Here is a 23,629-nt window from a genome sequence, read left to right as displayed (position 1 = left end):
TGTTGAAGGGTAAGACTACGTTCGAGTGGTCTTCGGTCTGCCAGAAGGCATTTGATAACGTCAAACTTTTGTTGAGCACGGCACCGGTCCTGGCGGCTCCGCGACTGAATACCCCTTTTCGGATTCAAGTGGATGCCAGCCAGGTCAGTGCTGGGGCACTATTACAGACAGATGACCAAGGGGTGGAGCAACCTGTGTCATATTTCTCTCGCAAATTTAACAAACACCAGGTCAATTATTCAACCATAGAAAAAGAGGCATTAGCTCTGATTTGGGCTCTTCAATTTTTTGATGTTTATGTGGGAGGGGGTGTTGTTCCAGTTGTGGTCTATTCTGATAATAATCCCCTGACTTTTTTACATTCCTTGCAGAGTCCCAGTCAACGCTTAATGCGCTGGGTATTGTTCCTACAGCCCTACAACCTGGATATTAGGCATATTCGGGGGGTTGACAATATGTTGGCGGACACATTGTCTCGTGCCCCGTGTGAGTGATACAGCTGTAACTTGTCTGTCCTCTGTTATGGTCTTTCCTATACATTGTAGTGCATTTCCTAGTGGCAGAGTACTGCTGTAGGGTGAGGGGTTATGTGGTTATACAGAGGTCCTCTTTGAGGGTCCTCTGTCTTTATGGGGGGAGGTGTTATGATACTGTTGGTCTCTGTTTGCCTGTCTTTGTTTCTCTGTGTTGCAGGGCGGAGCCAGTGCACAGGTGTTGCTAGTCAGCTGATCAGGGCATCCAGCTATATAAGAGACCTGGGGGGTATTCCATCAACCTCGCTAAAGGCCAAACCTGGCTTATTTTGATAAGTCTCGCTAATTTTAGTGAGAATTCTGTTCCATTAATGAGGTTAACGTGAATCCCAGCTTGGTAACCATGGGAATCTACAGTATGCCACAGAACTAACTTGCTCCGTAGCAGGTTAACTTTCAAGCTAAATTAAGCTGTGTTGCAAAAAAAAAACAATCAGTCGGAAAAACGAGTCCAAAAAGATGGTTCTGTCAACCTGTGGTTTCATCACCTAGCCTACAACTTCTAAAACAGAAGTAGGCCTATAGAAATGTTTTTTTTTTTCCGACAGTGCACCAAGCATGGATTTACACATTCACTACCTCCAAAGAATGTATGAAGATTATACGATTAAACATGTTTTAACTTCACATGCGTGTGGTTCTAGGAATCGTGCTACTCTGCGTCACTTACGTTCGGTGGTGGTGTAAAGTGCAGCGAGACGGTATAGGAAAGGAATTACATTCTTACGTGTTTGCAGGTTCGCTTCCCATACCAAGTATTAAGGCTACATTGTTTATCACTTTGATAATGGCATTTTTAGTTATAATCTTTGATGAAAGACATATGTCTACTGCTAATAAAGGGTCATGCACATTTGGCTGTTCAGTGACAAATTGCCAGTGGGCTATTTTATATCTGATGCAAGCCAAAGGATAATTATTCTGTAGCTTAGGCAGATAATAATTAAAACTGCTTCATGTGTCGACGATTGTTCATGAATGTCAAATCAACTGTGTGCTACACAGATCAAAAACTAGGCATAAATTGAATTGAAAGCCATTGTATTTCAGATAATTTTATTTCAAACACTTTGGGACTTATGGGAGACAATAGGCTATTATGTTGATACTAATTTATTTTATGACCACCTAGTCCTAGACAATAATTTGGAGTGAACTCTTTTAATATAAGAACGTAGGCTATAGATAGTTTTGAATATATGGCAAAGTTGTTTTTGAGTTTATACTATTTATTCATTCACTCGTTTTGTTCAAGCATAGACTGTAGGCTAGTCTATGTGTTCAAGAGTGAAGCCAATCAAACTCGCAATTGATTTCAAACCATTAGCATTGTTGTTTTAAATGTAGGCTATGCTTTCATTATTCTCCAATTTCTGTAGGCAATCTATTTTTTTCTCTCGATGTTAAATTTGATGACTTTCGATGAAAATCCTGTAGATGGCGCTTGCCTATCGAACAGAAATCATCTAGTATTGTCTTAATTTTACGACATATATCGTCTTTTCGTCAATCTACTGTTTTGGACTACTTTTCTACCTCGTGCACGAGCAGAGATGTAGCTGAACTAAACCTCGCTTGAATAAACGAGGCCAAGATGTCGCTAACTTGAGTTAATGGAACGGCTTCAGCCCCAAGTGAAGGACTACGCTAGTTCAAGCCAGGCTATTTCTGTTAAGCGCCGCCTTCATTAGCGAGGTTAATGGAATACCCCCCTGGCTGGGTTTGGGGTTCCCTCTCTCCAGGTGAACATGCGTTGCCTTTATTGTTTAGACTGCATTTTACATTTTACCCTGATTTATACTACACCTTTATTTTTTCACCATTTCAGGGATACTGACTGTAGTTTACGTTTGGCCTACATTATTACTTTAATAAACATTTGGTAACGCTTATCTACGTGTGGTCTCATATATGTTAAATCACCACAAACGAGCCTGGTGGTCTTAACAGTGTGTACATGTGTGTTTGTGTGTCTGTGTATGTGGATGCGTGTGCCTGTGTATGTGAGTGTGTGTGCATGCGTGTGCGTGTGCGTGTGCGTGTTGTTGATGTATGTGTGTTTGCGAGAGAGTGCGTGAGACAATATCAACCCTTCGCTCAACACTACCATCTACAGGCCAATAAGTGTACAGTCACTAAATGTACACATAACAATTTTTTAGACCCCATGGATGAAATTTAGTTTAGTTGTGTTGGTGCAGTTCTGAACATCTTAACTGAAGATAGGCTGAAGATTAAAGCAGAATGATATTGCATTTTCATTTTTTACCAGGCGGGTGCAAATCACAAATGAGTGATTATGGGCAAGGTTGATGTGGGCCATTGAGACCAAATTACCATAAAAAATCCTTCATCCTCAGTGCCACGGTTCATGTAGTTATTCAGGAAAAACTGTAGCCTGGCTAGCGCCACCACTTCTCAATGAGACGTGGTCTGGGAACCAAACGTTCATTTTCTCGTATTTGAAAAAAATGCCCAGATCCGTTTATTGGGTGCCACGGATGTCTATCAAATGCGTCTGTGCATAGCTCATCATCGTCTTGCCTTCCCCCGTTCTGTGATTGGTTCCTTAAAATTTGCTCCATGGTCTCCAGGCTGCCTTAGCAGCGTGAATCAAATCGCGCGCAAGGCAGCATAGGAACACCCAGGCTAGAAAAACTGCATTTTTTGGGTTTTATGGGGCCCAGCGTGGGGGGGGGGTCCCAAATTAAATTTTTCCGTAAAAGTCTAGGGGCTACATACCCACCAAATTTCATGTGTCCTGGTGTTTCAGTGTCCCAGGTATCGTTGACCAAAATTTTCAGGAAGTAGGTCATACATAATAAGAGAGGCTTTTAATTATTGACTTCTGAGGCACATCAATACCTGTGGAACAGCGGGATTTGTTTGCAATTTCTCAGCTTTATTGTGTGCACTGGTTCTATTGGTACACCTGCACTGGTAGTTTCACAAATCAGAGCTTCAAGTTGCAGTGCCTGGCCTGGTGTTCCACACTTCAGACAAGCCAAGGTCCTCGTCCCAGAGCAACAGTGAAGAGCTGGAGAAGACGTGCATTTCCACATCATGCTGTAGTAATACTCAGATTTGATACAAGAGAATCCAACTTGACACGAGCCAGAAACAAAACCTCACACAGTCAGTTTCAACTCTCTAGCCACCATAATCACAACAGTTCATTTAAAAACAAAAACACACATTCAAAAAAAGTCCATTTGAAAAAATTAAAAAAAAAAAAAAACTCAGCACCTTACTCCAAATGATATGTGTATCACATGCACAGAGGAGGGGGAGAGTGTCTGTTCAAATACTAAAATGTTCACTTCTTCCCTCTGGGGTGGGCGATGCTGCACCACAGCCTACACCCATTTCCGCTCATACAGTCCAACAGTTTGAGTCCCAAACAAAAGGTGGAGAACTGAGAATACCATGCTAACGCTGCATATGTGTGTTGACACAAAACACTATACAGTAATCATTTCATTACTTCAGTTAGATAAGATAAGAGGACAAAGTAAAAGATGGACCCCTATGGTCTTCCAGTGTGTGCATATTAGAGGTTAAATCCACTGCTGGAAAGCCTAGTCTGTCTGGCCCCCTCGAATTTGGAGACAAGAGACTAGGTCAAATATAACAATTTAAAAGGAGGCAAATCTCACACATCGCATTGTCATGACTTCAACAAAAGCAACAAAATATAATAATAATAATAATAATAATAATAATAATAATAATAATAATAATGACAAAAAACATTCTTCATTTTTACAAAATATACAGAGCATTGGGTGATACCCATATTTCATTCTTTCATAGAAGTCCCTTTTTTGGTCAGCAGCACAAGAGGAACTGGACAGAAATGGGGCCTCTGGCTTTCTGCCAGTAGGGAGTTGTTCAGTAGAGTGGCTTCAGTGCTGCACACCTGGCCATCAGTGGGCGATGCCCTGGTTGGTGTAGCAGTCAAAGCCGTTCTCCATGTACAGTTCGTCTGCACCACCAATTCCATTGCTCACCTCTGGAAGATAACAACAGCACGATGTCAGAGTATCAGGGGTGCCAAAGCCACTGAGTATAATCATCCAACATGCAATACAGAGAGCATGTTGTGCTGCTTTGATCATTTTTATTCAAGTTATGTCATTTCATTTATTCAAAGTTTGTAATAAATATGGTTTAAAATTCTAATTACAATGTTTACACTTCTCCTGCCCAGGAGAAGACTGCGTGAATGAAAATAAACTGTTTAGATGTCAGTGAATGCTCAGGTTCTCTGCCGTGTCTGTGAGATATGGACAGGTCATCTCTAAGAGGCGGTTGGTGTGTCTGTGAGATATGGACAGGTCATCTCTAAGAGGCGGTTGGCGTGGCCATGCTGCACTCACACACTCACCTTTCAGCACCCCACAGCTACACACTCAGAGAAGGCTGGCCAGAGATGGTATGGGGAGGGGATGCAGGAAACGAGGAAACCAAGCACACACGAGGAAGGGATGGAACAGAGGATGGGCTGACGGATGGAGAGATGGAGGGGTGCACACAGGGGTGGGTGCATGGATGGATGGATGGATGAAGGTCAGTTGGAAGGAAAGATTCAACCGCACAAATGGAACGAAGAGCTCAGCACGACTCTCACAACTGCGGCTGACCTTTGGGTGAGGTGTGGGGACATTCATGAACACTCAGAGAAAAGCATGCCCTAAGCAAACACATCCACTTACTCACGCTCACGCTCTCTCTCTCTCTCTCTCTCTCTTTCTCTCACACACACACATAGACATACACATTCTCACATGCACACAATCATACATGCTCAAAACACACACACACACACACACACATGCATTGAGAGGAACATGTCATTTCAAATCACATAAGATGAATAAACACAGCAAATACACACACATGCAAACACACAGACACACACACACACATACCAGAGAAGATGAGTTTTTCCTTCATGATGTTGACGTCACGACTGGATCTTCTAACGGCTGCACTTAGCATGATCTGCTCCGGGTTGTAGCTGCGCATGCCACTCATTCGCCACCTAAACACACACACACGCACAGAATATTAGCCACCTGCGTGGGCACTGCAGTGCTGCTGCCTCTGATTGCATGCTACACACTAGTCTAATGGACCATCACTGATTCTTACGACTTTTACGACTTTTGGGTGCAGTGAGTCTTTAAACTACCAGAGGTCTGGGGAGTTAGCTTAACCAGAGGACAGTGTGTTTTCTACATGCATCAATGGATACCCCACTGTGCCGATGATGTGACAACAGCTGCACTAGTCTGAAGGAAATGTCTTTTGTGCCTCATGGCACCAAAACTGGTTAAATGAAAGAACGGTTATTTGAGGAATTTGTTGTCAGAGACTGTCCTGATGCAGAACAAGAGAATAGTCTATTATTCATAAATTTGTATGCACAAGACATTTCTAAAAAAAACTATGTGACTATGACCTGGACTAAATATGTTGCCTGACTGGAATCGAATAGATTAGAACAACTCTGAGATAAGGAAAAGCAAAGCAACACAACCCAAAAACATCTCTCCAGAAATCACACCAGTAATTAAATGTGCTGCCTTTTGTTACACTGAGTACCTCATCAGGGGTCAGTGTTTTTCAATGCAATAAATCAAAAACTTCAAAATGCAGCAAAAAAAATCCAAAAGCCATCTGAGTCTCTAGAGTACAAGGGCTGAAGGATAGAGAGAAGGAAGGAGGGAAAGAGAGCACTTTTCAAGTCAGTTTAGGTTTGTAGGGCTGGTGAACAGCACCCTCTAGTGGAGGCAGACAGAGCAGCGGCAGGAGCGCAGCAGCAGTGTGTGTGCAGTAAGTGCAGCACCCCTAGCACAGAGAAGACTGCAGCACCCGCCCCAGACAAGACAGAGCGAGCACAGAGACACTACAGAAGGTCAGAATACAGAAAATATGGAGTTGAAGTTTCTATACAAGGAGGGAGGGGGAAATGGAAAAAGAGAAATAAAATACCGAAAGAAGGAAAACAGGAAGTAAGATCGAAAAATATGAAAGACAAGAAATGAAATAGACAAAAGAAATGAGGACAGACAGACGAATATATGCATATCAAGACAGAGTGCAAGAGAGACCCCATAGAGATGAGGGGTCTGACAAGGCGCCCCAGTTACCTGATCAGGTGAAAGCTGAGAGAGAGGCCAGAACACAGCAGAGAGAGAAGCATGCGCATCAGGCAGGAGAGGAAGAACAGGGACGAGAAGAACAAGAAGAGGAAGAGAGAGGAGGAGCAAAAAGGAGACAAAAGTAAGAGAAAGAAGGTCAGAGGTCAGATTAGAAGCCAGAAGCAGCCGGCAGCAAAACATCCTGCCCAGATGAGCTGTGTTTGACCTTTACACTTACAGACACACTGCCCAGATGAGCTGTGTTTGACCTTTACACTTACAGACAAACTGCCCAGATGAGCTGTGTTTGACCTTTACACTTACAGACACACTGCCTTACAGATCACAACACAACAGACAGAGTTCAGAGATGTGTGATAGGAGACATGCTTCACCAACAAAAACATCCTTCACAGAAGTGCACAAGTTGACAGTGGTCAGCATTACACTGCATTTCAGATGTCCAGTGCCAAACAAAATAGTATTCACGCATGGGAGCTGAAGTCTTTTAGGAATGCGTCACCTAACACAAACACACCCTTGCTCATGTGGATTTCTATCTCACTTTTTGAGTATTTTCTGTGAACATTTTTTTTAAAAGCCACCTAACCACTTCACTAATATAGACAGACAAAGAGAAAGTGAAAGAGAAAGAGAGAAAGAAAGAGAGAGAGAGAGAGAGAGAGAGACAAATGAAATAATAAAAAAACAGGAATTCAGGAAGAGAGCAAAGGCCAGACAACTGACCACAGAAAAAGAGAACAGAAGAGTGAGGCAGAGAAAGGGTGAAAACAAACAGAGCAGAGGAGGGAGGGAAAGACAGAGAGTCACGGGACAGCTGGGAAGCTGCTGACCAGGCTCAGAGTAGCTGCAGTGTGTGGATCAGTGCTGTCTGTTAACTGGGGTCAGCACTTTCTGACAGAGACAACAGCAAACACACAACACTCCCTGCCCTAGTTACAGCTCCACTACTGACAGCGTTTGACACACACCACAACTACTGACACAGGCTTCTGTCTGTCTGTCTGTGAGGGCATCAGACACATGACCACTTATGATACTGGTTAAGGAACCAAGTTCAGGGAGAAATCAAAATTAAACTCTTACTTTTGGAACACGAAGACTCCAAGCACAATGGCAAAGGAGATGAGATCCGTGGCAATCCAAATCAGGCAGTACTCATCTGGACTCTGCAGGAAGTGCACAGAAGCAATGAGGACATGTGAACAGTAGGTGGCAGCATATCACAGGTTAAAAACATTTGTTGAGCATGGATCAATCTCATACAATAATACATGGTGCTCAAAAAGCAATCCCATTATATAATCAACCCAAACGAATGAGACAAAATGATTTGCTCTGCTATCAGCTGGTCACATGGCCTGATGGGTAAGAGAAAGAGACAAAAGGCTTTTTGGGTTGCTGGGTAGACAGGGAGTCAGACGCCAGATGAACCCTCAGTCTACGGAGGTAAACTGGCTTTTTGCTGGGATGGGTAAGGCAGAGAGAGAAAGACTGAGTGAGAGATGATGGATGTGGTAAAGGGACATGTTAGACTAAACGTAAGGGGCTAGAGATACAGTAATTGTTGGAAGAGAGACAGAGAGAGGGAGAGAGGGGCAGTGGAGATGAGTCTAGGAGAGACGATAGACAAGGTCTCACCATGAGCCAGATGGGGGCACGCATCTTGAGCAGGGCCTGGGGGGCCTCAGAGGAGATGGAGGGCACACCACTGCACCACAGCAGGGAGTACAGCCACGGCTCATTCACCGTGTACAGCGTCAGGCTGATGTTATGGCTGGAGAACTCCCTGTGAGAGGGCGCAGAGAGAAGGAGAGAGAGAGAGAGAGAGAGAGAGAGAGAGAGAGAGAGAGAGAGAGAGAGAGAGAGAGAGAGAGAGATGAGTGGCAACAGCAGGACGAAAGAAAAGAAGAGAGAAGACATATCTGATATCTGCCATCTAGCTCAGACACCCAATCACTTGCGCAGCTTCTTATTGCTTACTTAGTGGAGAGGAGCGGACCGGACCTACCGGATGTCGCGCTCGTTGGCCTGGTTGTAGCGCAGGAGCAGGTGGCTGATGCCCCTCCGCTGCAGCTCCTCCACTGGGAGCTTCTCCAGAGATGTCTGCTGGAAGCCTGGAGCTGCCGCCTCCACTAAGCGCCGCTCCCACTCCTCCGTCCACAGCACCTGCAGCACACATCCAGGAGAGAGACAGGGAGGGAATGAGTGGGAGGATAGAGTGAGTGGGAGAGAAATCAATTAGGATTTTTGTTGCTAAATTGGCATTCGTCGGAGGTATGTAGTTTTCTTTTCCTGAGAGGCACAAGTATACATATGGCTGTAGAAAATGATATGAATGATTTTAAGTGCACTCCCTGTAATGTGTTTGTGGATGGAGAGAGACAACAGAAATACAGACAAGGAATTGATGGTAACCAGGCAACCCTCCACTGATATTCTTATTTTACATATCCTACCATCTACTTACATCATTTGCCAATCTTTATGTAACAACTACTAAAAATAAACACCTCTTTTTTTCAAATCTTTGCCAGATATGCTTTTTTCAAATCTTTGCCAGATATGCTCCTGCAAAGGAAGAGAACAGAGTGTTCTCATTGAGCATGGGCCTTAGGAAACACCCCCTCCTCACTGCAGTCCCACCCAAACCTCCCTGACTCTATGGAAGGATGCCCCTACCCCCTGTGCTCCTACCATGTGCTGAGGGATGCCAGACAGGCGCACGCTCTCCAGGGTGTCGTTGAGCCAGCTCTGGTGGCGGGGGTGCTCGAGCGGGGGCCGGCGCAGGCGAAGGAGGGCCGTGCGGTTGGAGGAGGCGGCTAGGTGGAGCATGTGCTGCAGGCTGCACACCCGCTGGCTCTCCACCTGCTGCAGATCTCGCGGAGACAGCGACTGCACCATCCAGAAGGGGTCATCCTGCAGACACCAGCAACAGACAGGAGGAGAGAGAGAGAGAGAGAGAGAGAGAGAGAGAGAGAGAGAGAGAGAGAGTTGGTACATTGTTACATTTTGCTGTACTGTTTTTAAAGTGTATACCATAATATATGGATGTTTCTAGCTGACCTAAGCACTTGGGAGTTACAAAAACACTTCCATATGCTGTTTTCAAGAATAAACATATTTATGTATTCAAGTGAAAGTGCTACATAGACACTTTGCCTCCATTAGACTGCTCCGTGTTGAAACAGAGCCCTTATACATTCTCTAGGCTGTTGGATAGTACATTTTCTCTCCCTGTGCAGTGGATGTTAAAGGGCAACAGTGTGACTTGACTGCTGATGGCCTGATCTCAATTCATTACCTTGATGAACCACCGGCCCGCGTTGAGAGAGGAGAGGTCTGTCCAGTTGAAGAGGGATGCGTCGTCAAACTGCCTGTCAGGAAACACTTGCTCTACGTCTGTAGTCCTCTTCAGGGTGCGGTCACGCATCAGAAAGGGCACACCATCCACACTGGAGGGAATAGCACACAAACACACGTTCACAGCTATTCACTCAAATGAGGAATCAAATGCACTCACACATAGGCCCGCATCTAGACTGCTCAGATTGGGGGGGCAAATATAATTTTTGAGTGGGCATAATAAGAGGACCATTTTCCTGGTAAACATCATGTAGGCTTTGATTTGGGAACCCAAAATCATTGTTTCCTCTAGACATTTTTCCAGCAGCAGGGGTTTTGAAAAATGACTCCTTAAATGAGGACTTCTGGCGACTTTTGACAAAAGAAATGGACAGATTGAGTTACAAATATGACATAGCCTAACCATCTAACCAAGGCATCTGCTATGGGGAAAAATGGCAGCTACAAAGCAGGATTATCGCAGGACTTGAAATGATCAGTGATCACAACAAAAACCTTAGTATCAGCATAGACAGGATTACTCATGTTTTTCTTTTGTGTTCATTTTTCATTTATAGTAAAATATTGGTAGAAATTGATATGAAACAAAAAACAAAATAATTATTGATAACGAATTTAAAATGAAACCTTCATGGCATAGGCCACTATCTCCCTGTGAGTTAAACTATTAACATTATTTAATGTCATTAAATTGTTTTGGTAGTGGTCTAATTGAGTGCCTGCATGAAAGAGGGTAATTTGATTTCTGAGGAAGGCTTGCTTGAGTCTGAAAAAATAGTTGTGCATAAGAATATGTGGATGCAATTCATTAGCCTATGTTTTCTGTCATTAGTTAAATACATAGAAAATGCAATAGAAAGGATACGGCTAACCAATTTACAAAACTGTATGTACTGACATAGTTTACATTAAAATGTCAGCCCAAAGTTGTAGACCATGTAGAATGCTGCAATTTCAGAACTGCCCTCCACAGCTTATTGAACAGATGCATGCTTCATATCCTCGTATCCGGTAAGGTCTGTTGTTGAGCGTAACGGGTGTGCAGAATGCAAATAGGATTTAATTTCATGCAAGTTCAACGTTACTGTTCTTGCAAACCGTCTATCACAGCAACTTGGCGCTAATATCATTGGAAAGCCTGGGTTCCGCTCGTTCACACAGTACAGTATGTGTGGGATATATGTGTGATGAGTAAGGAGGGGTGTGAATCTGGACACAATTTCAGTCAGTCGGCCACATATTAGGTGGGGCAGCAGAGCCATTCTAGATCCGGCCATTCTAGATCCAGCCATGCTCACACAATTGCACAAATACATCCACACTTCACAATTATCAGCCAAACACATACAGCAACGCACTGTTGGTACACGCACGCACGCACACACACACACAAAAAACATTAGTCTTGCCACAAATGATGCCAGTCAGTTGCAGTATGAGTGCTGATACTATTCCCTCTGACTTTTAAAATTCTGCGGTCTCTCCAATATTGCTAAACGTGGCAATATGATATGATTTTCACTTCTACATCATGTCAAGTTATAAGGCTGTAGTCATAGCAATGCTGGTGACCAAATGTTTCTCGCCACTGTTCTTTCTGCTCCATTCACTGCAGACTACGTGAGCTCCCAGCGCATGGGTCACCTAGACGCCCTGCCCTGAGAGGCTGCCCTCTCTCTGGCTAAGGAGGGCAGTGGAGGTCCATGCCTGAGCCAGCACAGGCTTGTCATCTTTATTCAATAATTCAGAGTTCTGCACAGTCGTGGGCTCAGCTTCACAATGCCCACCTGTCATTACCACTCATTAAGACACACACACACACACACACACACACACACACACACACACACAAGGAGAACACTAAAGCCCCATACCCTTGTCCCCACAGCTGCATTTCCTATGCTGCTCTAATAGAATAGATTGATACATGAAGTCATTTGTGGATTCACCAGACTCTGCTGCCCTAGGGCTACTTGACCCGTTCCACACCCTCCACTCGCTCTACCCAGACCTACGAGCTGGTCAGTTAGAATCTGGGTCAACAATAGCTATCCAGTGAGTGGGCAGAATTGGGCACCACTTGATCCACTGATCCAGTAACAGATGTCCATACACACACACACACACACACTCAACAAGGTTAAAGGATAGGCCTGAGATCAATGATGGTGCATACACAAAGATAAAAAAGGCTGACTGATTACCTAAGATAATTAAGATAAGACAATTGGGTGAGATTAGACATTAGGTCTGCATGTGGTCCGCTACCAATTTAGTTAATTGCATAAGGTACTATACTATACTGTAAATACCAAGATGTTTTATTGCTGGTCTTGCTGTACTTCTCTGCTCAGTCCTTCTACAGCATTTGTCCTCGTGTGTCTATTCATACGTATCTGGATGATACAGTGCTGCATTCTCATGGGCCCTGGGTGAGGGTGATGTGAGGAGAAGTTCACCTTATAGTGACGTCTGCCTCCAGGCCGCTGACGTTGAGACGCAGAGCCCTCTGGAAGGACAAAGCTGTGTTTTCTGGAGCCAGCTATGGGAACAGAGAGGAACAAACCAGACAAGTCAACAATAAACAAACAAACAAAACAAATACACAGCACTTTTTTTTACATCTGAAATCATAGACACATATGTAAACACATATTCTAATGCTGTAATGGAATTGTTTCCGGGGTACTGTATTGACTGACTGAAGAGTGTTTGCGTGGTGGCATATTGGATTGGATGATAAAGCGTTGGGGGATGGGCCACTAACCCCGTCTGTAGTCATTGGAGAAAATCAATAAGTCATTGAGTCACCTGACGCTTCCTCTGCTCCTCACACAAACACATTCCATGAGCAAGACTGAGCTCTACACAACGCCGTGTGAACTGCAGGGCTTGCTGAATGAACTCCAAATGAATTAATGAGTGTTTAGCATGTGAGTGTTTAGTGTGTGTGTGTGTGTGTGTGTCAGCTGAGATGAGCGTGGGTGTGATGGAGCTGATGAGTGTCCCAGCCTGTTCAGATGCTGCAGCAGCACGAGAGCCACGGGAGGAGGAGCTGCAATGGCCTCAGGTGCTTCCCACCAATCATCTGCCTATCAGCCTATTAAGTGCTACTCCCATCAATATGGACAGGCTTCAACTGGTTAACTGGGCTTGAAACGCGGCCAGCATTTGAGGCTGTTCACTAGTTGCCAAGGAATTTATTACTGTGCATCTCAGCTGGTTAGATTGCTCTGGTGCCATGAAAACAAAACATTGGGGAACTTTGGTTTATGGTATCATGGACACGTAGGCTTAGTATGACTCAATCATTTTTCATCTTTTCTCAATCCACAGAAAACACTTACCACTAGGGTTGCAAAATTCCGGGAATTTTCAAAGTTGGAAACTTTCCATGGTAATTAACGTGAATATACGGAAATTAACGGGAATAAACAGGAATTAATGGGAATAAACTGGGAATTTTTAATATGGCAAGTTAGTCTATAACAGGGAAGCGTAGCATAGCGTTGTATGCTAAGCTAAGCAAAAATACGAACAAACAAATCATATTGCTTATTGCGAAACAAAAAGTTAATGTCTGTATATGAAACAGTAGGAATTACCAAATATTCCCAGTTAATTCACATAAATTCCCATTAATTCCCATAATTTCCTTTAATTCCATGAAAGTTTCCAATTCCCCAGCTTAACTTCCCATGGAAAGTTTCTGGTAAGTTTCCGGAAATTTACTGGAAATTTTCCGCCACTTTGCAACCCTACTTACCACAATAAACTGATCTAATCGCCTGTGCTTATGGAAATTAGAAAATGAGGGTGGAATTTAATTTGGTTGAACTGGAATTTACAATTTTCACAGAGGCTCATAGCTGCCTACAGTACACCTAACAACACGTAAACTAAAGCATAGATAGATAGATAGATAGATAGATAGATAGATAGATAGATAGATAGATAGATAGATAGATAGATAGATAGATAGATAGATAGATAGATAGATCCCCCACCACAATGACATCCTGGCACGAGGATTGGCCGCTTGGAATCTGATGACTCACCATGGGGGCACCCTGATGGCCAATGATATTGGGCGGTGGTTTGAGGCTGCTCTGGTCCATGATGCAGGGGGAGGTGATGGAGAGAGGGGCCAAGTAGAGAGCAAACAGCACACTCAGGTACAGGACCATCACCAGCACTTGGAATCCTACACACACACACACACACAATAATGGAGTTAAACACTTAAGACAAAAATATCAGTGTGTATGGATATCATGTATCCTCTACCTTGCCATACTACATAAGCACTTAACGGCACATTATGGCACAGCATATTGACCCACTCCACAAAAGCCCGCTCCAAGACTCACTCAAGCACCAGCCCTGGATTGGAAGACTAGTGTGTTTTTGGCACAGCTGCTGTTAGAATTGTCACAGGTTGAAAGAGGGGTTGAATGGATAAATACCACAGGTCTTTACACCCGGACAGACCTTGAATGTCCATCAGGCTGAAGCTGTGTTAGATAAGAGTGAACACTGAAGGCCATGCTGCTGAGAGGAAGGTTCTGGATACTCAGCCCCAGGCATGATGCAAGTGTGAAGGAATTCACCGTTAGTGAGAAAGAGGGCTTTGGTTTTGTGTACAGGCTATTCATTATTAAAGACACTGTGTACATGTGATTAATTATTAAAGAAGCCCTGTGTGCTTTTCCACTGCTATTTGTAAGAGCTTGACCTTTGACTGGACCATGAGACAGAAGGACGGACACCAATGAAGAAGGGATGAATGAAAGATAGTGACAGTGGGAAAGATAGACATACAAAGAAAGATAGAGAGGAAAAGGACAGAAGGCCAGTGTCCAAATGGAGGAGAAGAGAGGCAGATGTACTTACGTGTTTTCTCGGCACGTGCCACCTGTCCTGCCACCAGCCAGGACAAAGCCGTCACTGCTGCCAGGGCGCCGATATGCAGGAAGGGACCTGTGGCCTGGACAACCACACAAGACCACCATCAGAGTTCATCAACACCATCACCACCACCATTACCAACCTATCATTGTCATCTCCAATCCAAACTGAAATCATCATAAATAATTATGCTCTTCATCCACAATCAACACTTTAGAGTGGCATGGATATCATCTCATCTCAGTATACACATGTAGTGAAACTCCTCCTCTTAACCATTACTATGGAGTTCTATGGTTAGTCATACATTGACAAACATTGCAGGAGACTGGTGTACAGGGCATGTGTGAATAGTCTTTGAGCAGTTTAGAAGTGGCTCAAGGATGACATTTAACTGTGCAGGGAAAGGTTATTGATTAAGAATACTTCCTGTTCAATGTGAAATGTGAAAACCCTCGCCCAAAGATCAAAGGGGTTTGACTTTGATGGCTCTTACAAAGTGACCAACAAGATGAAGAAAACAGTTCCTCTAAAAACTCAATATTGCTCATATAAACATATAAATGACATTGATCATATTTGGACATACTCAAATTCATTCATTCGTTCATTCATTCATGCGTGCATGTGTGTATTCATTTGTTCATTCATTCATTCATTCGTTCATTTGTTGGAGTGAGAGACTGGAGTAGTCAGATGATGTACATGTACACTGACCTGTAGTGAAATCATGACGATGTCCCACTCCTCCCCCCACATCTGGTTCACAGAGATCATGCCAATGACCGTGGTCAGCAGGGCGGCCGTCACACCAATCTGCCAAAGACAACACTAGTGAACACACACCTCCCCAATCTACCAAAGACAACACTAGTGAACACACACCTCCCCAATCTACCATAGACTATAGTGAACACACACCTTCCCAATCTACCATAGACTAATGAACACACACCTGCCCAATCTACCAAAGACAACACTAGTGAACACACACCTCCCCAATCTGCCATAGACAACACTAGTGAACACACACCTCCCCAATCTACCAAAGACACACTAGTGAACACACACCTCCCCAATCTACCACAAACAACAGTGAACACGCACCTTCCCAATCTACCATAGACTAATGAACACACACCTGCCCAATCTACCAAAGACAACACTAGTGAACACACACCTCCCCAATCTGCCATAGACAACACTAGTGAACACACACCTCCCCAATCTACCAAAGACACACTAGTGAACACACACCTCCCCAATCTACCACAAACAACAGTGAACACGCACCTTCCCAATCTACAGTGGTTCTTCCTCTTCCACACACTCTTGTTTTGTTGTTGTTCTAATGACCTTCCTTCACCTCTAACTCATGTCCAAGTATCTAGCCATCTATCCCTCTGACCAGCCCCCCCTCTCTCTGTTCTGTCTAAATACCCTGAGGAGCCTGGGGAGGTTACTTCACTCTCCGCTGCCCTGTGGGTCCCCTGACTCAGCCTGACCTTGCGTGTGATGGAGTGTCAGGGTTCATTTGGCTGCACTGTGCCCAGCACACAGAGGCCACCAGGGAGAGGAGCAGCCCTGAGGGGAACACACACAGCTACATGTGCTATACCTTGTGCAGCCAGTGCAGGTTCAGCTGCTGTCCCACAGCTACATGGCACAGAGCTAAGATCTGAGAGAAGGAGAAAACAGAGAGAGAGAGAGAGAGAAAGAGAGAGGGGGGGCAGAGAGAGAGAGAGAGAAAGGGTAAAGTGAGATATAATGTTAAATCACATACAGGTGCACAGTCAGAAGTAGCTTCATACCAACTGGCTATTTTGATGAAGCTTTTGCTCATTTACATCTTTAAGAATTGTGTGGTAGGAGCAGGTTTCACTTCATTTCTTATTCTTTCTAAGAGTGCTAGGCCAAACGTATGAGTGATATATCAAAGAAGGAAATAACGTATATAACATATAAGTTAGGTTTTAATGTTCATTAACTTGAGCACACTGAAGAAGGCGCTAAGCCGAAAAGTGCACATGTCATGTATGGCCTTTTTCCTTCTTTGATATCACCACCATCTTTCACATATTAAAAAAGGGAAAGATGCAAATTTACCAGCAACAAATTTGTGGGTTTTCAAACAGTGCGGTTTCATAAATAGTGAGTCACAAGCAATATCTAATGGTAGATGGCTTTTGGCTGTCAGATAAGAGTCAAGCCTCAGCATAAACTCTCACCCCTCCGGGTCATTAGCTTCACTGGAACTCACCAGTAGAAAGGCTATGTATGTGAAGCCAGCGGCAGTGGTGGCCAGGATTGGAACCGTCCCATCGCTCCACTCTCCTGAGCGGTTATATAAAAACCTGTTGGAGCAGAGAGGTGTTACACAAGCAGCCTGGAAGGTTAGCCATTACAGGCTAATGGCTAGCAGGAAAAGACAGTGCAATAGGAAAAGAGTGTAGGGTTTAAGTGTAGTATATATACTCTTTTGATCCCGTGAGGGGAATTTGGTCTCTGCATTTATCCCAATCCGTGAATTAGTGAAACACACTCAGCACACAGTGAACACACAGTGAGGTGAAGCATACACTAATCCTGACGCAGTGAGCTGCCTGCTACAGTGGCGCTTGGGGAGCAGTGAGGGGTTAGGTGCCTTGCTCAAGGGCACTTCAGCCGTTCCTACTGGTTGGAGTTTGAACCGGCAACCCTCCGGTTACAAGTCCGAAGCGCTAACCAGTAGGCCACGGCTCCACTGGCAAGACAGTGATGACGGTGATGACACAATTTGGGACAGGCACCCCAACTAGCTATGGGGAGTGGAGCTGAGTTTAAGAGTTGAGTTTAAGACGACACATTAAAAGCAAGTAACAACTGTAAAGTGTTGTGACCTAACACTGTAGGCCTCCACCCCACACACAAATTCTAATCACAAATAATCCCTTAATGGAGCAGACATATGGTGTCTACATTGTGAGCTGCCCTGCTTTATGAGCTAATCCACTAGTAGCCATGTCTGAAAAAGAGGAGGAAAACATCCCGAAATGAAAGGAGGAGGGAGGCCTAAGTAAACTCCTGGGGTAGTCTGGACTTGGGACACTCTCGCTCTCTCTCTCTCTCCATCTGTGTCTCCAGAGACTAGCTGTGGGCCAGCAGGGGGGTCACATCAGAGAGGTTTAGAGCTGATTACATTCCTGAGGTCTTATCGTTGGTGCTGCTGGCGCGGACCTGAGGGAGCTCACCAGGGGGAGGTCAGACATACAGCCGCACCAGCCAAGAACAAGGCCTCTAATCACTACTGCTGTACTCCTTCTCTCTCTTTCTCGCTCTCAATTTGTGTGTGTGTGTGTGCGTGTGTGCGTGCGTGCCAGTGATGGGCGAGAGGACAGTGATGGGCAAGAGGGTGAGGGGGACAAGCGTAACCTTGAAGCACAGCACAGCATTACAGCTCACAGGAGCTGCACTTGTGTCCTGCGTTCGCTCTCTCATCGGTTCCATACTAGATGGCGTCATCACCTGCCATCTGGTGACAACACAACACCACACTCCATCTGTGACAAATGGATAGGCCAGTGTTGCCCTCTCTCCAAGAAACGATGCCTCTACAAAACCCAACATGTCTACTGTTCAAAAATGTCAGCTTCATTTCCCATTGAAATCCACATGCAAGGTCATGGTGTTGCAGAGCGCGAGAAGAGAAAGGAAAATGGCTGGTGGCCGTTTGGCATTTTAAACCCAAATGTAGCCAAGATTGCCGGGCAAGGATGACCGAAGCTAAATAATGTTTGCTGTAATCGGTATGGACAGAGAGCTCCCTTCCTCTGCCCAGATTACAGAGAGTGGGGAAAAAAACAAGAGGATTATCCAAAATGAGTTTAGGGGGCCACGTGCAAGTAACAGGAGATCACAAGCGCGTATTTGCTACCAGTCTTGCCTAAGAGCCAGACATCTCCAGTGATTAATACAAATAAACACAGCGAAATGAGGGGTGAGTGGTGACATTTAAAGGGGAAACATTGAAATAGGCACACAGCAGGGCCCTCCTCTGAAATGCCACCGCCCCCCTGAGCAGGGCGAGGCTAGAGCGTCTGCACAGGCTTTTTCTTTTCCCTACAGATAAACACATCTGGATGCTTTTTCTCAGTTAAGTGACAACTGTGTTTCTAGAAACTTCACTCAGGAAACAGAACAGAAAAGTCCACTACAACTACAAGAAGTTGCATGATATCCACAAAGCATCCACATCATCATTTGTCCCATGGCCTCTAACTGCGAGGCTTAAGAGAGACACTTTCTGTCCACGTCCTTCTGCACTGTGCACATGTTCCCCTAAAGAGCCACAGATGTCTAATCCAGACTCACACTTAGAGGAGTCAGCATTTCACTGGGCCCTGACAGGACACACTGTAGAAATGGTATGAATACAGCGGCATTTCTAAAATGGATGGTTCCGGTCCTTGATTATGATTGGTTGAATCGTGGTTGATGCCATTGTAAAATCCAGCATAGCCCTACACCTTGACCGCATTTCATTCTATATTACTGTGCCACCACAAATTCATATAAAAGTTGCTTGGCAACCATTCCGATAGAGGAAATGTATTTCTTGGCGGAAGAATGGTTATCTATGAATAAATCGTTACATTTCTTGTTGCTGTGCCTTTATTTTATGAAATATTGACAGATATACTGTATGTAGTAACCATTTTAGAAAAGCAATAAGCCATTCGAGTCTGTAGGTTACACTGATTATCCAACAGCTACGGGGGGGTTTTAGTACTCCACTAGCACGTCATGCTTAACAACGCCCCTTAGCTGTTGTCAAATCAGTGTAGCTACGGCCACTCGGGGTACCTGTTCTAAATCTCCACCTTTATTCAGGCCTATTCATATCCACCCTGGCCAGATAGTTAGCGTCTGTTGGAACAGAGGGTACCCTGATGGTTCAGCATCATTTAGTAAATATAGCACTGTGAGCCTTGTAAGGAGGCACTCACCAGTTAAACTCATTGTAGTCATTGTGTGCCTCCCACCAGAAGTAGAACCAGACCAGTAGTAACGAGAAGGTGGCAAACAAGATGAGGGACCACAGGAACTCCCACTGTAAACAAACACAAACAAGCAGACCCACATTTCAATTAGAAATATGAGAAAAAGATATAAATGTCAATAGCAATGATCTCATACATCCATTGCAAATGAAACAGAAATTGTTGCTAATTACAAGCGTATTGATAGATTGTAGCAGTAGTGTCATTCAAATCCAATGCATTTTCTAAATAGGATAACACACACACACACACACACACACAGGGGCACTCCAACACAGAGGTCACTTATAGCGGCTTCATCTGCTGTTCCATGTACAGCCACTTTGTATTCATAGGCATTTCTTCATCACACATGACTCCACAGGCCAGTAGTGGGGTCAACCCCAGGGCCTTAGCGGCTGTCCGATCCCATTTAGACTGAGAATGTGAACCCATTTCAGCTCAATACCACTGATCCTTCTGCAAACACGCAGAATCATCTACCACAAAAAAGAACCAACCAACCACACACACACACACACACACACACATATGCACAAATGATGGACAGACACAAGAGAATACACACACACAGTGATGATGGTTACATAAGGCAGGTCAGGGCAGCCAGCGTGGTCCACGGCATCACTGGCACGTGCTACAGGTCAGCGGCTGGCAGGACACTGCTGCCCCTCAGACCTGGAATGGCCTCCCCCACCTCTCTCTCTCTGTTTCTCTCTCTTGGTCTCATATTAAGGGGGCATTTCTCTCTGGCAGGGCAACTAATTCCTTCATATGGGGCTTATGCCAAACACCATGAACTGGCCTGCAGGGAATGGCAACAGGCACTGACAGTAGAGTGCACCACTCCAGCACCACTTCATATTTAATCAAGACACTGTTTCTGCCCCTTAAAAGTGTCTTTAACATTGCAAGTGATGGATTAAGCGATATGTCCAATATGTAAAACAGGAGTGATTTGGGTCACATCAGTGTGGATTTTTTTTTCTCTCTTAAGAAAAAGAACATAACATGACATTGGTGCATATTAACCCTACCTGTGGCGTTCTATGTCGCTATGCTTCTTACAGACCCGTTAGGCTCAGGGCATTCTACAACCCCAAAGCGAGCTTGTCTGTTTTTCCCATTTCTGACAGGGTGGAGTGCCCTGGGGACTGGGTGGCCACTGAACAGGCTCCAGCAGCAGTAGCACACAAACAAACATGCTGAGCAGGAAAAAAACTGCCCTCCATGTTCCATCATGTCTTAACGTCCTCTCAAAAATGTTCTGACGGCTTCTTATGAAATGCTTGGGAAGGATTCCTTAGGAAGCACTGAGGTGTAACGCCACACTTGTGACAAGGCATAGAAACTGACTGGGCTGCTATGTCAACAAGAACTAGTGGTTAGTGGTATACTGTAAATGATTCATGCACATGAAAGACGCTAACTGCATAACTGACGCAACAAATCATGTGGCAGCCAGGTACACATCACCTGGCAACATCAGAGGATGACCACATTCTTTCATTATCAGAGGAGTGGGAAGACCAACTCAACATGTGTTGGCACTCAACAAGTGTCCTCCCCAGGAATAGAGTGCGCTAGCAGAGCTCTATGTGGGAGTAAACAAGCACACTACCCGGCCCTGACTCACACGCTTAAGAGGAATGTTCCAGAGAAGCAGCAATGACGCAACACAGCAGACCCCTTCCATCACACACCATCTCTTCCTAAAACCTTCTTACAGAAATTGAAGCATCCTTTCCAAAATAGGAGTCCCTTACTTTGCCAGCAGGGAAAGGACATGATTGATGCTATAAATACTGTTTGTGTAACCAGACTAAAGGGCCAATTCTAAAAAGTTCATGACTTAAAGGAAATATGTGTATGAATGGATTGCACGAAAGTATAAACTACAACAATTCATTGATGGCAAAATAACTTTAGCCTAGCATGTATAGCAAACCCTGCAAATTTCTTAGTACATAAGAGCAATACTATACAGACTTACAGGACTGTAAAACAAGGATTTTATATAGGACACATGGCCAAACTCATAAAAAAGTTTGGCAGAATGTGACGTCACAAACAGACTGAAATGACAAGTGATGCAGGCTGTTCCTGTTTATATGTTGTGGGAAGGGGAGGGTTTAGTGGAGAGCTGCTGTTGGCATATATGGGAATTGCACTCAAGCAGACTCATTCAATTAGAGAGAGGGTTGTACATCAGTGGACAAAGTTCTCTGTGGCAGGCTACTATCCATCTCAGGAGAAGTAAATCTGCCCACTTCATGACCAGCCCTTCGGTAACCCAGACTGAGAGTGCCTGTCTCTCCCTCCTCTGTCTCACTTTCTGGCACCCCTCTCTGTGCCCCTGCTGTCTTTTCTTTCCCAACACTCAGTAGGATTGTCTCAAATTGGGACCCTTAGCGCATGAAACCCTATTCACATTCACTGAGCTGATAAATGCTAGTCCCACCTGAAACTGCTGTTCTGGTGTTTAACACAGGCTCTCAGACTTGCCTTCCTACACAATCGACACTACAGCTTTCACTGATTAAACATAGTCAACATACGTAGGTATTTCAGCAGCACATTTTGCCTTGCCATGCCGTAAAAGCTGTTTTTAGACTTTTATGGGATTTTAGTGACCACAAAACTACATAGTTTAATGCCTTGGCAGCATTGACAATGACAACAGGTCAGGTGTGTTTGTGTCTCCTTCACATGTCCATATGGCCCATCAAAATTAAGCTGAGGACATTATGAAAACACTGGCTCCAGACGCACGGCAACAACCAACAGGATCATTTTAAACTGCGCATGGATGCTTTTAACAAGTGTTTGAATGCTCAGCTGCATTATTGGCACTGTGGTGAGTGAGTGTTGGCCAGCAGCCTGTGGTTATATCACTGTGGACGGGCGCAAAACCGTGCGGTTTTATACCATCTGAAGATTTTCCAGCAGCTTAGAGGACTCATCTGGTTGTGTGTGTGTGTGTGTGTGTGTGTGTGTGGGGGGTTAAAACAAACACGGAACAACAGCCACGGATTATGGGAGCAACATCCTTAGCTCTTACTGCTCTGAGGGTGGAGAGTCTGGGCTTCATGCCCTCCCCTCACTGACCCGGGGCCTGCTGTGTGGGAAGTCTCTTCAGGGTCACACAGGTAAGACACAATGACCCACAATCAGACCTCTCGGACTAAACCAGTGCAGAAATATGTGGAGAAAGGTACAGTAAAGTACAACACTGCACACTAGCAATAAAAGTCAAGTCAAGTTTAATTATATAGCGCATTTCATACAGAGGTCATTAAATGTGCTTTAGATAAACAAAAGCAAACAGTAATAACAAATAAAAGCATAAAAGGGCAATAGTGAAAGGATAGTTTAAAAGGTAAAGATCATAGTAATAAAAAATCATAGTAATAAAAAATGAAAAATAAAACACGTTGAGGTGAAAGTATTCCAAGCAACCAATGTACATATAGCATACAGTTCGATGCTGTAATTGTCCTGATAAAAGCTGTTTTGCACGGCAAGAGATGCATTGTACAGGTGGTGGAATGTGGAGCTACATTACGGACACTGTAGTGAGAGGGTTGCCAAACAGCTTGCGGTTACATCACTGCGG

At 44.4% G+C, this 23,629-nt stretch overlaps 1 protein-coding gene across 6 annotated transcripts in view; it reads right to left on the bottom strand.

Annotated features, from left to right (window-relative positions):
• Positions 1-3,414: 3,414 nt before the first annotated feature.
• Positions 3,415-23,629, bottom strand: part of gdpd5b (glycerophosphodiester phosphodiesterase domain containing 5b) — a 42,425-nt gene continuing 22,210 nt past the window's right edge. For 3 of the 6 annotated variants that reach the window (XM_048264201.1, XM_048264202.1, XM_048264203.1), the window contains 15 exons: positions 19,960-20,063; positions 17,235-17,328; positions 16,593-16,652; positions 15,692-15,790; positions 14,960-15,053; positions 14,125-14,270; positions 12,526-12,608; positions 10,005-10,155; positions 9,398-9,619; positions 8,712-8,869; positions 8,342-8,489; positions 7,787-7,869; positions 6,689-6,703; positions 5,465-5,577; positions 3,415-4,545 (listed from right to left, as the gene is read on the bottom strand). In XM_048264201.1, the coding sequence (XP_048120158.1) occupies positions 4,460-4,545; positions 5,465-5,577; positions 6,689-6,703; positions 7,787-7,869; positions 8,342-8,489; positions 8,712-8,869; positions 9,398-9,619; positions 10,005-10,155; positions 12,526-12,608; positions 14,125-14,270; positions 14,960-15,053; positions 15,692-15,790; positions 16,593-16,652; positions 17,235-17,328; positions 19,960-20,063 (1,656 nt within the window). In that variant the 3' untranslated portion in view covers positions 3,415-4,459. Of the gene's footprint in view, positions 4,546-4,920; positions 5,177-5,464; positions 5,578-6,688; positions 6,704-7,786; positions 7,870-8,341; positions 8,490-8,711; positions 8,870-9,397; positions 9,620-10,004; positions 10,156-12,525; positions 12,609-14,124; positions 14,271-14,959; positions 15,054-15,691; positions 15,791-16,592; positions 16,653-17,234; positions 17,329-19,959; positions 20,064-23,629 lie in introns of all 6 variants that reach the window. The other 3 variants (XR_007195813.1, XR_007195814.1, XM_048264205.1) reach the window with 3 other exon arrangements.

This window comes from Alosa alosa, chromosome 15, assembly GCF_017589495.1.
Source record: "Alosa alosa isolate M-15738 ecotype Scorff River chromosome 15, AALO_Geno_1.1, whole genome shotgun sequence".
NCBI lineage: Eukaryota > Metazoa > Chordata > Actinopteri > Clupeiformes > Clupeidae > Alosa > Alosa alosa.
Note: the sequence above shows the minus strand (reverse complement) of the source record. Positions and strands in the feature narration are given on the sequence as shown.